This window comes from Saccostrea cucullata, unplaced genomic scaffold (assembly GCF_032062105.1).
Source record: "Saccostrea cucullata isolate Sc308-1 unplaced genomic scaffold, CSIRO_AGI_Scuc_v1 ctg2956, whole genome shotgun sequence".
Lineage (NCBI taxonomy): Eukaryota > Metazoa > Mollusca > Bivalvia > Ostreida > Ostreidae > Saccostrea > Saccostrea cuccullata.
The window spans coordinates 22877-41023 of record NW_026934919.1 but is presented as its reverse complement, the minus strand read 5'-3'; the positions used below and the strand labels follow the sequence as shown (position 1 = coordinate 41023).

General features: G+C 33.4%; 2 protein-coding genes, 1 long non-coding RNA gene and 1 pseudogene across 3 annotated transcripts; 2 read left to right on the top strand and 2 right to left on the bottom strand.

Annotated features, from left to right (window-relative positions):
• The first annotated feature begins 213 nt into the window (after window positions 1-213).
• On the top strand, window positions 214-1501 carry LOC134241542 (snRNA-activating protein complex subunit 3-like; annotated as a pseudogene).
• Window positions 1502-7784: 6283 nt separating this feature from the next.
• Window positions 7785-9992, bottom strand: LOC134241545 (uncharacterized). The gene is made up of 3 exons (XR_009986682.1): window positions 9930-9992; window positions 9570-9644; window positions 7785-8304 (listed from the first exon to the last, which is right to left on the bottom strand). It is a non-coding gene; the product is annotated as an uncharacterized LOC134241545 (long non-coding RNA).
• Window positions 9993-11183: 1191 nt separating this feature from the next.
• LOC134241541 (tripartite motif-containing protein 55-like) lies at window positions 11184-14732 on the bottom strand. The gene is made up of 3 exons (XM_062723581.1): window positions 14704-14732; window positions 12113-13756; window positions 11184-11205 (listed from the first exon to the last, which is right to left on the bottom strand). The coding sequence occupies exons 2-3, from the start codon at window positions 13738-13740 to the stop codon at window positions 11184-11186; spliced, it is 1650 nt and encodes a 549-aa protein (XP_062579565.1). The 5' UTR covers window positions 13741-13756; window positions 14704-14732.
• Window positions 14733-15270: 538 nt separating this feature from the next.
• On the top strand, window positions 15271-17967 carry LOC134241540 (snRNA-activating protein complex subunit 3-like). The gene is made up of 6 exons (XM_062723580.1): window positions 15271-15300; window positions 16482-16564; window positions 16816-16980; window positions 17255-17346; window positions 17603-17669; window positions 17820-17967. Exons 1-6 carry the CDS (start codon window positions 15271-15273, stop codon window positions 17965-17967), a joined length of 585 nt encoding a protein of 194 aa, XP_062579564.1.
• Window positions 17968-18147: the final 180 nt, after the last annotated feature.

Genomic DNA, 18147 nt, shown 5'->3' with positions numbered 1-18147 from the left:
TTTAATTTTCATTTCAATTCTTCTATATTGAAAATGTCTTGATTAACTTATTTTTATTACAGGATCTCTACAAATCTGGGTTTCTCTACATTGAAGGCTGTTTTTATAATGATTTCCGTGACAGTGGCACAATTGACTACAGCCAGTAAATAAATAATTTTTGTTAAACTTAAATCTATACATAATAGGGCAGAAATACCATGCAGTTTTAAAATGGCAAATGATACATATTTAAAGTATGAGAAAACATTACAAGTTTGAATGTAAAAGTTAGCAAGAGAAAGATATGGAGATGACGATTCTCTCTCTTTTCTCTCTCCCATTGTTTTTGATTTCGAAGACGGAGGTAAAGTGGTTTGAGTTTCTTAATTCAACCTTAAAAAATCATATTATTTCAGAGTGATTCGTGACTGGGCCAAGGCCCCAGTAAGGGAGACAGGAGCCATGCAGACAGCTTCTATGGAGGACACGTCATTCCTGGACCTGACCCTCAGACTGGGACAACCCTACGTTTTGCATGCACCAGGGGGGCTGTGAACACCTCATTGTATTCTCTGATATTAGGTTATAGTACAATAATAGATTGGTAACCCGTGTTTTTATTAAAAGAAAAATATTGTGTGGAAAGTTAAGAAAAATAATTTTATATTTGTTTCTGAACTGTATGCAAAGGAGGGTTTTATCTAATTTGGTTCTGGAAAAATGAAAATTGTTATCATTATTTTTTACAGTTTCTGATATTTTTATTTTTTCTTCAGAGTTCCCAGTACCCAAAATGATAATTTTATAGGTTTTATAATCCTGAAACATACTTGCAAGTTCAACATCAGTTTGATAATTAAAGTGTAATTTACAACCATTTAATTTGTTGTAGGATATTAAGTCCTCAGGATACACAAGATATCAGAGAGTACCCTCTTGTTACACACAAACGTCTGAAGAACCAGACAAAATGAAGAGTCTGCCAAATGCATGCTTCAAGGTAAATATCGACAGTAAATTATATTAGATTATGTTGAGATTCACGTGAGAGAAAGTATTTGAAGTGTGTAATTGAGCTGTATTTTGCTGTTAAATGAGTTACACTGTATATTGGTGTTAAATTGTGCTGTACTTGGTTGTTGAGTATTTTTAGGGAGTTGTCATATATATTGTCATTCAATTATATCTTATCCCATATTTTGTTGTTTCATTAGTTGTCCTTTATTTTGTTGTTTGATCATATGTCCAGTTTTTGTTGTCTAATTAGTTGCCCTCTATTTTGTTCTTTAATTAGTTGTTCTACATTCTAGATGGATGGCCTACAACAGTGAGCATGCTCCGGAGGATCCCAGCTTTTTCTGTGAACAGTGTTTCCGATCTCTCCATTATGACCAGTATGGAAACAAGATAGGGAATTTCCAGGTGTTTAGATTTTTTGACAGTAATTCTGTTATATAGTACTCACAGGAACAATGAGGCTTTTGTCGATACTTTGGTAGTTATTAAGATACTTGTGAATTGTGATACCTCTCTCATTGCTTAAGGAAATCTTCAGTGATCCTGATAACTTACCCGGTACTGCAGTTACTAGTGAGTGTATACAGATGGCAATATGTAATAAAGATTCTGTGAAAGTTTCATTAAATTTCACTCAGTGGTATAAGAGGAGTTGCGGAGATGGGTACCCCAAAGCGTAACAGACAGACGGACGGACGTACAGCTAGACGGGCGTACAGACGGACGGACGGAGGACATACTGATTACAGTATACCCTCCCACTTTTCAAGCGAGGGGGGGTATAATGAATGTCATATGAATGTTTTTTGACATCAGATCTTCACAGATTGCGTGGGAATCCTAAATCTCAAAATCTTGACATTGTGAGGATGACAAAAATAGTCATAAACTTATCAAAACAATATCTCAGACTTGTGTTTCTTTGTTAATCTTATTAAATTTACATGTACTGAAATGCATCAAATACAAACCAGAGATTTGCAACTGTACAAATTCTTCAGATACCTTGATCTCTTTTGTTAACCTTGCACAATTTATATCATGAATTGTAATTATTTCAATAATAAAATAAGATATTTACATCTTATATATTGAATAATGTTACAGTATTTTTTTATGCAATAACAAAGGAAAAATATAAAAAGCAACAGGTAACAAGGTCAATCATATTTCTGATTTTTACCAACAATTTTTATGCCAAATTTCATTTCAGTATGTGCAACCTCTGAAAAGAAAATGAACTGAAACTGTTGGTGGATTGACCAACTTACTAACAACAGCAAAGCAACATACCCTCCCTTCTTCAAAGGGGGTCATAATAAATAAACACATAAATGGTGGCTAGCAAATACAAGATACAAGATACAAGATTTTATTAATCCAATTTGGGCCCCCGGAGGAGCAAAAAGATGTACAAATAGAAGGAGGAGGATCCAAATGATAGAACAAGCATGATGATGATATTACAAATAAAGAGCAGTTGTTAAAAAAAAACAAAAAAATGTGTATAAGAAATATACTGAATATACATACATGTATTGTATTGTAAGTTACATACAAATATATATATAATTTATACATATATATATATATATATATATATATATATATATATATATATATATATATATATATATATATATATATATATATATATATATATATATATATATATAGTTAAAGGCAAGAAACTGGGAAAGAGGTATATAATTTTTTATGCTTATCACAATATCTTCAATTAAGGTAAATTACTAAGGAATCCAGCAAGTGATCTAAGGATGTCTGGGTCTTCATTAGTCATGAGCCAATAAAATTGATTATCATAAGATAGAGACTGAAAATTTTTACATTTAATTTTACAAATATTTATGAGTTCAAGTCTTTGTACATTAAGATGAGGACATACAAGGAGAAAATGAATTTCATCCTGAATCTCGTTGTGATGACAAAGTGAACAAATTCGTTCCTCTGTAGGTATTTTTTGGTAACGTCCAATTTCAATTTTAAGCCTGTGAGCCGATATTCTTAACTTTGTTAAAACTGATCTATGTTGATTGTTTGTAAGAATATCTAGATAAGGTTCAAAACAAAATTTAGTCTTTATGCTGGTAAAGGTAGACAATTTGCCATCTTTATGTAAATTCCCATTTTTTTTCTTTTTCCCATGTTAATTTATAGAAATTCAGTAATATTCTTTTCAAACTGGTTTTAAATTGTGGGGCTGACATACCTAGGAAATCACTAATTTTAATATCAATATGGTTAAGTAAGAAGTTAACACAAGAATACCATGAAGTAAAACCATTTTGGTGTAGTGTTTTAGAGCAGTTAAAAGCCTCACTAAGCAAGGGAAATTCACCATCTAGATTCTCTAATCTATGCCAGTATAACAACATATTTTTAATGACATCAAAATGTAAATTCAAACGTCCTAGCTCAGATCTTACAGCAAAATTGCTGCTTTTACCATGAACCATTAGTAAATGTTTGTAAAATTTAAAATTTAGAATTTCGCCTTCTAAGCTTTGGTATATTTTGTCTAGTGTTATATTTGGATTTCTCTTAAATTTAGAGGTTGTTGGGTAAAAAAAAAACAACCCATAACTCCGAACCATACAGGATAATGGGTTTAATAGTGTGGTCAAATACATTTAAAGCAGTTCTAATTGATGGATTAAATGTGAGAAAGTCTTTTTGAAGTTTGAAATAGGCTTTTTTGGCTTTGTTAGAACAATCATTTTTAGCATTACTTAGTGCTCCAGATGCATTAACAGTCAGACCCAGATACTTGTATTGTTTAACACATTCAATATTGTTGTTATCCAGATGGAAGGGAATTTTTAACGTGTTTACCAGATGAATTGAAGACTATAATTTTTGTTTTCTTTGTATTAACTTTGAGACACCAGTCCTTACAGTATGTACTTAGTATATCGAGTTTTTCTTGTAGACCTTCAGCAGTTGGGGAGAGAAGTACCATGTCATCAGCATACATTAGGCAATGAATGGACATAGATGAATCATTGTTTAATTTTACAAAACTTTTAGAATTTGACAGATAATTTGATAGATCATTGAGATAAATTTTGAATAGGTTTGGGCTCATGTTATCACCTTGTCCAACCCCATTGTAAGTACGGAAGTGACCAATTAATTTGTTACCAAGTTTAATAGAAGAATAGCTTTTAGAATACATATCCTTAACAATTGAGTAAAATTTAGTGCTAATACCAGCTTTGAGTAGTTTAAGCTTCAGACCAGCATGGTTTATACTATCGAAGGCCTTATGAAAGTCAACAAATTAAGCAAGCATATAGCTTCCCTTTTTTTGATTTGCAGTATTTTTCAACAAGTGTTTTCAAGACAAAAACATGATCTGAAGTTCTAGCTTGTTTTGTAAATCCAATTTGACAAGGATTGATTTTATCATTGCATTTTAAATATTTATCTAATCTTGAGTTAAGAATATAGTTAAACAGTTTGCCAATTGAGCTGGTTATTGTGATTCCTCTATAATTGTTGGGATCATTAGTATTGTTAGATTTGTATACTGGAGTAATGTATCCTTCACACCATGAAGAAGGATAATATCCATGAGTTAAGCAACCATTAAAGATTTTCAGTAATATTGGTACCAAGACCGTTTGACCATGTTTAAGCATTTCATTACATATTCTATCAGTACCAGCTGCAAATATCTGTTATTTATGTCTCTAAATGCACCAATGACACAGATTGTAATTCTAATCAAACAGAGCTAATCGGGGATAATTAATTTCAACAATGTGCCTCTCACCGATAAAACAAAGACCTAATAATTGGTATAAAACAAGCCGCCAAAAACAACTCAATGGTCGGTCATAGGTATCTGAATCACATGACTTGATGTGTTTGGGATCTGTACCTTCATGTTAAAGCCTTGATTAATTTTGTTAGGCTGGTGTACATAGACCGTTATTAACACGTCTGGATGCTGCACACAATATTCCTCAGGACATGTTTCTTTCTTCGGTAGTGAAAAATTCCACAAAAGATTCAAGACACAATGAAATCACACCACTATTTAATTAGACACAGTATGTACGATTGATTGATTGTATACTGTTTAACGTCCCTCTCCAGAATATTTCACTGATATTATAGAGACGTCACCATTGCTGGTGAAGGGCTGCAAATTTAGGCCTATGCTCGGCACTTACGGCCCTTGAGCAGGGAGGGATCTTTATCGTGCCCCACCTGCTGTGACACGGAGCCTCGGTTTATACGGTCTCATCCGAAGGACCGCCCCATTTAGTCGCCTTTTACGACAAGCAAGGAGGTACTGGGGACCTACCGGTATTCTAGCCCGGATCAACAGTATGTACGAGGGGTGATCAAAAAGTTCGCAAACTATTTGAATAACTTCCATAAAAGAAACAATATTTGGTTTTAATGTTGATTATATTTTAAATTAATCCTCCCCGATTTTAATGCACATCAACCACCGTTCTGCGCATGCGCGAATCACGTGATATTGGCGGTCACGTGACCCCCTCCGTAGCGTTCTGTCACAAAAGTTGAAAGGTTTTTCTGAATTTTATATTTCTTTCCATGTGAGTTAATTTTTATGACAAGAACAGTTCATTTGTCAGAAATGGTCATATCTCGGCAACAGAATGGGTGGATAATAATATACTTTCCAAAAATAAGCATGGCGACCATTAAAACACAAATCTTCTGTCTCAGGAGAGACCTTTATTCAAGGTGGATAGAGAATGGATGCATCCTTTTTATCATATCTAATATGTTTAAAATCTAAAGTAAATGAGATCTTAAGTATTTAATACTTATATCATTGTTCAAATATTCAACTATTTTCAAAGTGCTAATTGGAGGTCTTTGATTGAAAATTGCTTAATTAAAAATACATATCTTTTCAAACTTGCTTTCACTGGGCAAGATGACAAGTATCATTTTTAACCATCAGCCTTCCTTCACTAAAACGATTAATCCAATCATTAATTGAATTTATAGGAACTAATTTATCTCAATAAACTGTCTACAAATTATTATATGATACTGTTGAGGGATTTCTAAGATATACAATAAATTGTACAGTCGTTTGTTGAACGAGTTGGACTGAGACAACCATTTTTCGTCACAAGTGACCTAAATAGTGACGTCATTATCACATTGTGACGTCACAAACAAGGAGAGAAACTTTATTCAGCATATGCTATTTATAGAACTTGTGTATGGCTATGTGTGTACTGAATTTCATTCTAATCTGAATTGTGGTTTTCTAGAAATAGAGAAAGTTTGGGAACTTTTTGATCACCCCTCGTGTCCGAAATGTGTTAGGGTGTAATGGGTTTTTTTATTTGAAAATCAGTTAATTCCATGCATGGGTAAAATTGAAGGTTTGGTCCTACAAAGTTTTATGTTTTATGAAAAAAAAGAAGAAAAATGTGCCCCAAACATCACCACAACAAAATATGATTTTCCAGATTTGGAAACTTCAGGTTGTTTTAGATGTTCCTGCCATTGTGACCTCCTAATTTACTTTTTGATCCGACACGTATTTTAGGTTAATAATAAAACATGGACACTGCTATTATAATCTTACCTATGATGTGAGATATGGCGGTTTCCGAATAATATAAGATACCACCAGTTATTCCTCTTTACACATTACCGTAAAACAATATATAGCAAAACATGGACATTATGGGAGGCGGGGTATCATTTAGTGAGCTCATTGCTCACAGTATCTCTAGTTTGAAATTGTACGAATACGAAGAAGGGGGGAGCATATTCACACCTCCTAACCTTATTAATATTCAGGGTTATAAACCCAAGGGAGCATTCATTGCATCAGATATTTTATTTAAACAAGGAAAGACAACTCAAGATTTTTAATGGTATAGTCAGTTTCTTTTATCAATTTATAGACATTTAAATTGTGATTAATTGGAGGGAAAAAAAGAAAATGTATTGTGAGATATATGTTTTATTTCATCAACATCACTTCTGATCAATGTTTATGTTGAATGAGTATAACATTAACACACAGTCTATTTTCAGTATAAAATACTGCATATGTATATGAAAAGGTTCACTAAATTTCTGTTCAATGAATACAGGTAAATTGATTTTCAACTGTACCTGATTTCACATAAGCTACATATCTGCAGCTACTAGTACATGTAAATATTTCTAGAAGGTACATGTATCTATCTACATAATTATATTCAGTTATTTTTTTTCTTTGTTAAATGAATTCAACAAAAATAATTTAAACGGATATGCACACAATTTATATATCATGACTCATATTGAAAAAAAGACAGAGTAAACAAACTGCTTGCAATCATGTTTGTATTTACAAGAAATTTACTAAGCACTACATGTAGACAGACAATGGAATATTCAACAACAAATAAATTGTATATTACAGGGCGTATGTTATAATAAAGACTCTGCTGTTTAAAAATGAAGTAAAAATTTATAAAATAAAAAAAAAATATTTAGATATCCTTCACAAGATTTGCAAATGTTGAATATTTTTCAATAAACAAAACTAAGTGCACATGTACATTCTGTTTATTATTTTTTCTTCCTAATCAAAAAGATTCAAGTTCCATTTTTTAAAGATAATCAACCTTATAATAAAATTCATAATAAAAATAATTAAGTGTTTCTTTCTTTACTGATCTGGTTTAAAATAAATGTGTAATCAAATTATGTAATTCATATACATGTAGTCTAAGCATCAATACCAGTGAGAGCTAGCTATTACCCCCCTTTATTCCAAACATTTCTATACTGTGACTGAATTTATTAAAAACACCAGTTTTAAGTTATAAATCCTATCTTATTATTTTACAACCTATGAAGTCACCTGCGTGGTGCAGTGGCAAGAGCGTCTGCTCAAGAGTCATGAGTAAGGAGTTGATCATTAAATTGCTGGTTCGAAATCCCACTGTCGGACATAGAGTTAAGACTGTATATACAGAGGTCCTGTGTTGCAGTAGATGCTAGCACCAAAAAGATCCCTCATTGCTCAATTAGCCATGTGTGCCAAGTAAAGGACAAAATTTGCAGCTCTCCATCGGCAAATGTTGGCATCCCCATATGAGTAAAAAATTCTCAAGAAGAACGTTAAACAAAATACAAACAAACAATAAACTAAAGAGTCTTTGAATATGCAAATTCTTCTTTTCTTAGAAAGGGATCCTCAAATGATGTTTAGATATGGTACATAAGAGTCGAAAAGTACTGTATCATCCCAGTCTTCATGAATTCAGCAACTATTTGTTATATGGCCTGAAAAATATAAAATGTTAATACATTAGCATAAAGTATATGATTGATATATTTATAATTCATCATAAATTAATTGAATCAATAAAATAAAGCCACACTTGTTATCTTGAAAGGCTTATTGGACTGCTCAGTAACTAACATATCCAAAAGATCCAGGTCATTCAAGGGACTTTAAAATGACTTTGATATCTCAATGTATTCAAGATATCACTCTGTGTTCAAGATATTTACCAAAGTTCAACTCTAAACAGAGTATATAAAATTCATATATGTCATTTACAGTTGCTAATTCAATCTATCATTGTTAATTAATAATCTGCATGAGAAAGAGATCTGCGCAAAATGAGGTAATTAAATTAACAAAAGTAAAACATATGCAATGCAAAGTGTTTGCAAATCATTCATCCAATTTGTAATATTGTCATGAAAGTCAACATACCCTAGGTAGTCAAAGTTTTTTGATTTTAAGATACATGTGTACTGTTATTTAATTGTACTTAATTAGACTGCACTGTATTCACTTGATTTCCAACAGCACACATTTTTCACATTTATCATCCATCACTTACTATCATGATGAGAGTTATGCCCCTTTTCTATAACTCCAAAATATTGCTTTCTCTCTGAAAATTGTAGCTTTTTGACCTTATCTAGTTTGTGAGCTCTGCAGATTATTCATAACCAGCTATTCTAAGTTGCAGCTAGTTTGATATTTAAAGATTAATTGAAAAATTGAAACTCAAGATATTAATAACTCAAGTCTCCTTAAAATAGGAATTTAAATTATGAAAACTGAAATTATTTTAATCTGGAGCTCTACTTAATTTAAAGCCAAGAAATAAACAAAATGATTTTCCAATATTTACAAAGGACTTTCAACATAAACATTCTGTCTTTTAAATTATGGCACATCCATTACCCTTGATTTTGGAGTTCTATACTAAGATGTATTCATACAAAAGAATATGATGTATGGTGGCCATGATAATCTTGAAAAGATTTTATAAAAGGCTTCAGCCTTAAATATTCCAAAATAAAACTTTGAACCCCCCCTACTGTGGCACCACCCCACCCTATACCTATATGATCTGAACATATATAAATCTGCTCTGAACTATCTCAGAGTGACTTATCATGACTTTCCTATTCTGGAAAAGAATTGATTTAATTTTTTTGTCTATGGATTACTATTGTTCTCACTATTCTATTGCTTTAGTCTATTTACATCAATAACATATCATTACATGTACCAGTTATTAGCATACCTTCTCTTTGGCCTTGACATCCTTTCCTATTCTCCTGGTTGAAGCTTTCATCAGATTTGTTTTGTTACAGCTGAACTACAATTATGATTAATAAATTAATACAATCCTCTAAATTTAATTAATCCAAATAAAATGCATGCATTTGCAATTATGTGAAAAAAAAAACTGAATGAAAAATACTGACAAACATCATTACACTACAGGCAAATCAGAAAAATATCTGAATCATTTTAAGTTTGCATAATATGCTGATTTATCTATTGGCATGATTTTTAGTTCATTAAATTGTTTGTTGAAACATACAACCAACTGTATTTATACTGTCCCTTTTAATGGATTTTCTTCTGCCTTTGAACTTACATGTACTGTTATGCAGCATGATGTGAGAATATTTCCACCCATTCTTTATTATTAAAGGATCTGCAGAAAATAGAACGAAATGTGATTAAATCTTTGAGCATTAAACGAAAACAAAAATTCACTGATCATGCATTATTTTCAATTATATTGTCCCTTTTTATCAACATCTCTCACTCTGTGTGTGTGTGTGTGTGTGTGTGTGTGTCTAACCCTAACCCAAACCTTTTCATGTAAATTAGATACATGTATTCTTACAAACAAAAATGCAAAACATCAATGTAAATTATGTTTACATTGATCACATAGACACACATTGATGCATGTCTGTAATTTATCATACCCTCCGCTTGAAAAGTGGGAGGGTATATTTTAAAAGCAATTGGAATGTCTGTCCTTCTGTTACGCTTTGGGGTACCCATCTCTTATCCGCTAATTCCTCAGCTCATACCACTGAGTGATATTTGATGAGACTTTCACAGAATCTTTATTACATATTGCAGTGGTGCATCTTCTATTTTTCTTTTTGATCCAACACATATTTTGGGTTTTCCATAGCAAAACATGTACACTGTCATTATATTCATATGGGAAGCTGTGGGTATCATTTAATTTAGTGTCAGACTCATTGCTCATGCACAGTACCTCTAGTTTTATAATATTTATACTAGTATCTCATTAGCTAGTTTTAGTTGGGCAATACATTTAAAGGGAAAAAAGTAGAAAACATAGAAATATTCAAAAACTTTCATAAACTTACATATGTGAAGTTTCATGTCTGATATATACACAAGTATGTGAGAACTGCATGCATTGACATCATGCATCTGATCATAATATCTATGATATAAAATTAGAAAAGTAACCATTTTTTTTATCAGTAGGCTCTAGTGAAAAGTAAACTGCATGATTGATATAAACAGCTGACACTATTAAAACTGCAAACAAATGTAAACAAACCTTTATCCAGGTACACATGTATATGTGTAGAGGAAATTCGGAAGAACTTCTTGTGCATACAAACGAGTGCGGATAGATTTAAATTTTAGTCTCTTGGTCCGTAGGAATGGGGGGTGACGTAAATTTGCCGTTTAATAGTATGTTTCGGAAAAAAAAGTTGCCTTACGTTTGCATTTAAAAAAACACACATATGGTTCTCACAAATCACTGGGTATTGATAAGTAAGAATAAACACTTTTATACGCATAATTCTGCATATATGCATACATGGTAGACTACCTTACAAGTAGGAACGGCCTATAGCACACCTGCATTTTCTCTTCAATTAAGACATGCTATTAACATCATTTGACAAACATTCCATGAAATATTTAGCCAATTTGTGCAACAGGTAATCGAAAAAATAAATAAAATTCTACTTACGAGTGTTTTTGTTTACTAAATCAATGTATGTGGGTTAATCTTGACCGACACAAATACTCCCTTCCACGTGGAAACATGTTTACAAAATCGAGAGGTGCTGTTTTGATACTTTAAAGTGCAATAGCACTTGACAGAATGAGAAACTGTATACCTACTTTCACTTTTCAAGTAAAGAAACGTTTGTTTTTCAACTTTTTGCAATTTACAAACCTTATAAATCGAGAAAATATAAAGTTTTACCTCTTTTTTCATGCTGAATTTCTCTCTCGATTTTCACCACTGGCATGTTGCTCTCGTTGAGTTCTCGCGAGGAAAGCTGTTCGGACGTTTACGGATTTTGTTCATATTTTATTACGGTTATCTCCAAATTCTTCCGATTTATGCTAATAAGGTTAGGAGGTATGATATTGTTTGCAGCGCTCTGTCGGTTGGTCCGTTGGTCGGTCTGTCTGTCGGCCCACCATCAGTATCCATTTATGTTCCACATATGTTCCACATATTGAAATCAAATTTGGTATACATATTAATCATAAGAATATCTAGGACAAGTTCTGTTATGGGTACGACCGGACCAGTTTTTGACAGAGTTATGTTCCTTGGTGTTAGAAAAATTTCAATTATTTGGGGGAGGGGGGCATTATTGTTTTACAAACATCTCTAGTGTGCTTAATTTTCTATCGGTGCATAAGGCAAAAATTGTGATTCCCTGGAATAATCTTGTTTATACTGTAATATACATTGCTGGTGGATTTTATTGCAGATGTTTGATTTTATTCACTTTGTTTTTATATTGAGCAACAAACAGATTGTCAGTTGTATCTGTACACAGTCCAATGGGATAACTCAGTCCACAATCTATATAACGGAGGAACTGTCCATCCTGGTCTATGATGTGGACACATTCATTGTTAAAGTCAGCCGTAAGTATGTGACTCTGACTGTCTGTGATGATTCCCACTGGATCGAATGGTCTCTTCCTTGTAGCAGGAGTATGTCCAGTGTACCTGAATCTCAGTTTCCCGGCCTGATTGACTACCGCCACTGCTTCAGCTCCATTGTCAGACACACAGATATCCAGGTTCTTGTTCTCTGTCATGTATTTCTCATGAGAGTTAGAGTAGACAAGGTTACCTTTATCATAAACCTGGATGGTTTGTTTCTTTGTGGAGCCAGAGTAACGGACAACTCTTATTTGTGTTATGACATCATTGCCCATGATAACAAGGAGGTCACCACAGGAGGTACTACAGACACTCAAAGGTATCCAGTTTTGTAGTCTGATCATCTCCACTATCTTTTCATTCTTCACAATGTTCACAGTTCTATCTTTGTCATCAGTATAAACTAGATCTCCATTTTTTGTCACTGCTATGTCACCTGGCATGTTCCCTGACCTGGTGTTTATTGACTTGAGTAGTGATCCCTGATTGATGCTATAAAGTTTCATGGTGCTGTCACATCCACTTGTCCAGATTTCTTCATCACTCAGACAGGCCACATTGTGAAGTTCTCTATCCCCAGTGTCTATGGTGGTGACAGTCTCTGGTTCATCAAGCAGCTGTTTGACTGGAGGAGAGGATCCAGCTTCTGAAGATTTCTGTGATGTCGTCATGTTGTAGTCATGTTTATTTGAAGTAATAGAACTTAATGATAAGGATCCAAACAGTTTACAAAGTTCTAATTGGATTTTTCCTGGAAAGAATTTGGGTAAAGAAGGTACGATTTTTGGTGGAAGCTTTCTATATTTTTCTATTTTGGATTTAACACTATAGACTTTGGAAATGTCTTTCGAGGCAACAGCATCCTCAAGTGAATTGATTTCATTCTTGATGTCAGACATTGTCTTGTTTATTTCATCCATTTGTTTCCGTAGAGTTTGTAACTGTGTGTTTTTAATATCCTCAACATCAGCTGTAAGTTTTTTGACAAGTTTGTCAGAGTCTCTGTGCCAGTCCTCTCCATGTTTTGTTATGGCTGTTGAGAGATCTACATATTCCTTTTGTAACTGACTCATTCTGTTTTGTACATCAGAGGCAATGTCCTGGTAGGTTGGATGAATAGTGTCATTTAATTCAATCTGTTCTTGGATGATACTGTCCTTTTTTTCATCTAGAATTTGTAATATTTCTGATAATTTGTGACCTAGGTGTTCATCAGATGCAATGCATTTAGTGCATACAGGAATATTACATTGTTTACAGTACATTTTACATCGTTCTTTGTCATGAATGACACATCCAGGGTAGATGGGAGTGGATTTTCTGGTCTGAAAAGTGACAACTTTGTGATTGATATATTGATCAGAGATCATATGATTTCCAACACAGGCCGTACACAGGTTGACAAGACATGTATCACAGTGCATCTGTACCACAGCGGTCTTACATAGGTCACATCGCATTACGTCTTGGGCACTGGTACGGGGGTCCATATTCGAACCTTAGACCCTGGAATTGAATGATAATTGTGGATGATACAAATAGATTTTGTTTGTTTATACGTATGTTGTTTAATGTCCCTCTTGAGATTTTTTCACTCATATGGAGAGGCAAATTTTGTCCTGTACTCAGCTCTTAGGGATCTTTTTTTTGTGCCAGCACCTACTGCGACATAGGACCTGGGTTTACAAATAAGATCTCTTCCAAAGGGCCAGTCTCCAAGTCCCACTGTGGAATTCGCCAGAGCAGACGCTCTAACCACCACGGCATTTAGGTGACAAATACCTAGATAACTGAATCATCTCTGAGAGTTTTGTTTACAAAAAATTAAGAAAGACAATAAAAATTGAATCAAAAAGACTTTAAATTTAAGCATACGTCTCGTGTTACAAATTAATCTGTTCCTCTTACATTGTTCGAATTTTTCTTAACTTTTTATCAGTTTATGTGTTTTTTTAAGTTGGAGGGGATACATGTAGTCTTTAATTAAAAACTTTCTTTGTCTGTGAAATAGAATGTTTTTAGTTGAAAACAATATTTTTTTTAACTGAAGAAATGGCAAATACTACTCTTCTGTTTTGTGTATGGGGGTATATGTAATTGTTGGGAGGGAGGATGCAGGTATGATTAAAATCATCTGCAGTGCTAATATAAATTATACATTATCCCTTTCCTTTGTTGTTTACTTTGATTGGAAAAGATGTATGAATTTATATGTAATTATAAAAACATATTGTTCCAAGTCAAAACATTGTTGGGATTTGAAATACATGTACCTACTTGTATCTCAATTTAAGGCCAATAATAATCTAATAAATGGAGTCACGTTATATTACTTGACACCTCCCACCTCCTTTGCCACTTCTTATAGTGAGTAAATTTTTCTGACATTTAGTTTATGCAGGCAACTGAAGGTGGATATATAAACAAGAATCACAACTAAAAAAATGCATTACCTGACTTCAGACAGTAATGGCGGGTGTCCTGTTAATGTTAAATCTAAATATAAACTGTCTCTATGTACTCTGATCACATGACACCTGTATTATTACCTGTCAGGTATTTTATTTCCTTGTTGATGTGTACTGGTATTTAAATTCAAACAACCTACTGTACCTTAACACATTTTAAAACTTTAAATATGGGCAGTAAAATTTGCAAATCATTATAAATCACATAATTTACCATTATCAGTAGGATAAAGAGCACGTATCAATGTAATAAAAGTATTGAGTTCAACTTGTGGGATTAGATATGTTATAGATAAACTGGAATAAAAAGTTCAGTCATTTCATGCTTGATGTAGAACAAATGGGGTGGGAGTATGAAAGGGGGTATTTCCATCGTAGACATGCATTTCCACCTGATATTTTGCAACTGGATGAGAACAGGGACGTAGTATCCGGGGGGGCCAGGGGGGCCTGGCCCCCCACTTTTTTCCCCAACATAACCTTTACTATAGTAAATGTTCATTGATAGGATGGTTGGCCCCCCCACTTTATAACCATAGTATAGTGATAGCAATGATTGTGAGGAAAAAATTGGAAGTGATAGTAAGTTGGCTTTGAAAAACTTGGCCACTACTCCCCCCCCCCCCCCCCCCCCCACGAAATAAGATTTTCGAGTTTGGGTAACTTTTAATTTTGGTTTTTTTTTTTTTTTTTTTTTTTTTTGCTTGTCAAATTTTTCCGGTGAGTAAAAAAAAAATTTTCTCAGGTTGCCCCCCCCCCCCCACTTTCAAAAACGATGCTACGCGCCTGGAGGATGATGCATGATACATTTTTTTTGAAAATTTTCAGTCGTTCTGTGTAATGGTTGAGCCGAATTAAACTATTTTATTAAGGTACATATTAACATATTCTTAAATGAAGTAAAATTGATAAATGTTAATATCAGGATATCCATATCTCTTGGAGCCAGAGTCCGCCAATTTGTGAAATTCTTGACCTTTGTGTCCAGGGGCTTTGCCGTTCAGACCCTTTAGTAAAGTAAAATTGGATATGTGTTAAACTACAGCCTTTAAAGCCTTCTTTGATTTTAAATTATGAACACACATCCTTCTACATAAAATAGAATTATGCCCTCTTGGTCCATGGTTTTGGTTTTATATTTGGGCCAAATTCGTTATATTTTCCCTTATAATTAGTTAAGGCTCCAGTGTAAGGATGAATTGTTCAAGGAATCTACAGTATTTTTACGAGTGAAGGTACAATCACGTATAGTAATTAGCATCTAGGCAATTTAAAAAAAAACACCAATGGTAGTCAAGTAATGAAGCTTTCACTTCTTGATTGTTGCTTGGCCAAGGACCTGGCACTATAAGTCACAGGTCTTTCTGATTGGACCTGAAAAACAATGTCTCATGTCACAGTCATCTTTCCAAGTCAAGGGTTTTAAGCCCCTCAAATCCACATAAACCTTTGTTCGAAGTGGATCAAAAATACTCACTTGGGAAGATTTGGCAAAATAAAGAACCCTCACTACAAAATGGACCTTATGAGTGGCAAAATATTCAAATGGGATGTAGAACAACATACAATCAATGCAAACACAGAGTCACCCTGAATTTTAAATTCATATCACAGAGTTCAGAATGCTTTAACCCCAAAATTCACCTATTTTTGTCACAATTCATACAGAATCAACACTATTCAACCATTTTCTTTTATTAATTTTATTTCAATACTTCTATATTGAATACAAGTATGTCTTGACCAACTTATTTTTATTTCAGGATCTCTACAAATCTGGGTTTTTCTACATTGAGGGTTGTTTTTATAATGATTTCCTTTACAGTGGTGCAATTGACTATGGCCAGTAAATATAGTTTTTTTTCTTAAACTTAACATAAACATAGTCTGGTAAAATTAACATACAATTTTGAAATGCAAAATCAAATGTTATATATGAAAAGGAAAAGAATGAGAAAACATAAGATGTGAAGGTAAGCAAGTGATGTTCCTCTCACTCTCTCTCTTTTTTTTTTGATTTTGTACATGAAGTGGGAATGAGATCGAGGAGGTAGCACAGTTTGTTAATTCAGTCTAACAAATTTAATATTATTTAAGAGTGATTTGTGACTGGTCCAAGGACCCGGCCCCGGAGATAGGATCCATGCAGATATCTTCTATGGAGGACACGTCATTCCTGGACCTGACCCTCAGACTGGGACAACCCTACGTTAACATGCACCAGGGGGACTGTGAATACCTCATTGTATTCTCTGATATCAGGTACACAAATACATGTACATGTAGATTTTAAAAGAAATGTTTGAAAAGTTAACAAAAACAATTTGGTATTATTATCATATGTTTCTGATTATATAGGATGATTTCATCTGATTAAATTTTTTTTCTTGAATAAAACAAAATTATGATGATAATTCTTTTTACAATTACGGAGTGATAATTTAATGAGTTTAATGTTTTATGAAACGTGCTTGGCAGTTCAACGCCAATTTGATTAATATTAATTTGTAATTTACAGCCATTTAATTCGTTGTAGGATGTTATGTCCTCAGGATACACAAGGTATCAGAGAGTATCCTTTTGTTACAAACAAACGTCTGAAGAACCAAACCAAATGTATGCTTCTAGGTAAATATTGAAAGTAAATTGTATTAGATTATGTTGATATTCATTGGATAGAAATAGTTTGTTGAAAATTGACCTTAAGTTTGCTGTTAAATGACTTATACTATTTGATGTCATTGAATTGACCTGTATTTGATTGTTGCGTATGTTTTAGTGAGTTTTCATATAATTATGTTGTCATTCAATCTCTTGTCCTGCATTTTGTTGTTTAATAAGACGTTCTTTAGTTTGTTATTAAATCAGCTGTCCTGTATTCTAGGTGGATGGTGTACAACAGTGTACAACAGTGAGCATGCTCCGGAGGATCCTAGATTTTTCTGTGAACAGTGTGTCCAGTCTCTCCATTACGACCAGCATGGAAACAAGATAGGGAATTTCCAGGTATTTAGATTCTTTGACAGTAATTCTGTTATATAGTACTCATGGGAACAATAATGCTTTCAGATATTTTGTTCTTTACTTGTTCTACATTCTAGATGGATGGCATACAACAGTGAACGTGCTCTGGAGGATCCCAGCTTTTTCTGTAAACAGTGTTTCAGGGCTCTCCATTACAACCAGCACGGAAACAAGACAGGAAATTTCCAGGCATTTAGATTCTTTGACAGTAATTCTGTTATATAATGGTCAAGAGAATATAAAGGCTCTCGTTTTAACTTTGATAGTTATTAAGATACTTCTAATGCCAGCCTCAATGATCAAAGAAACTTGCAGTCATCTTGATAACTTGCCACGTCTTCAGTAAATAGCGAGTGTATAGTACCAGCCTCAAGGATACCCCCAGACATTAATATTCTCAGATAG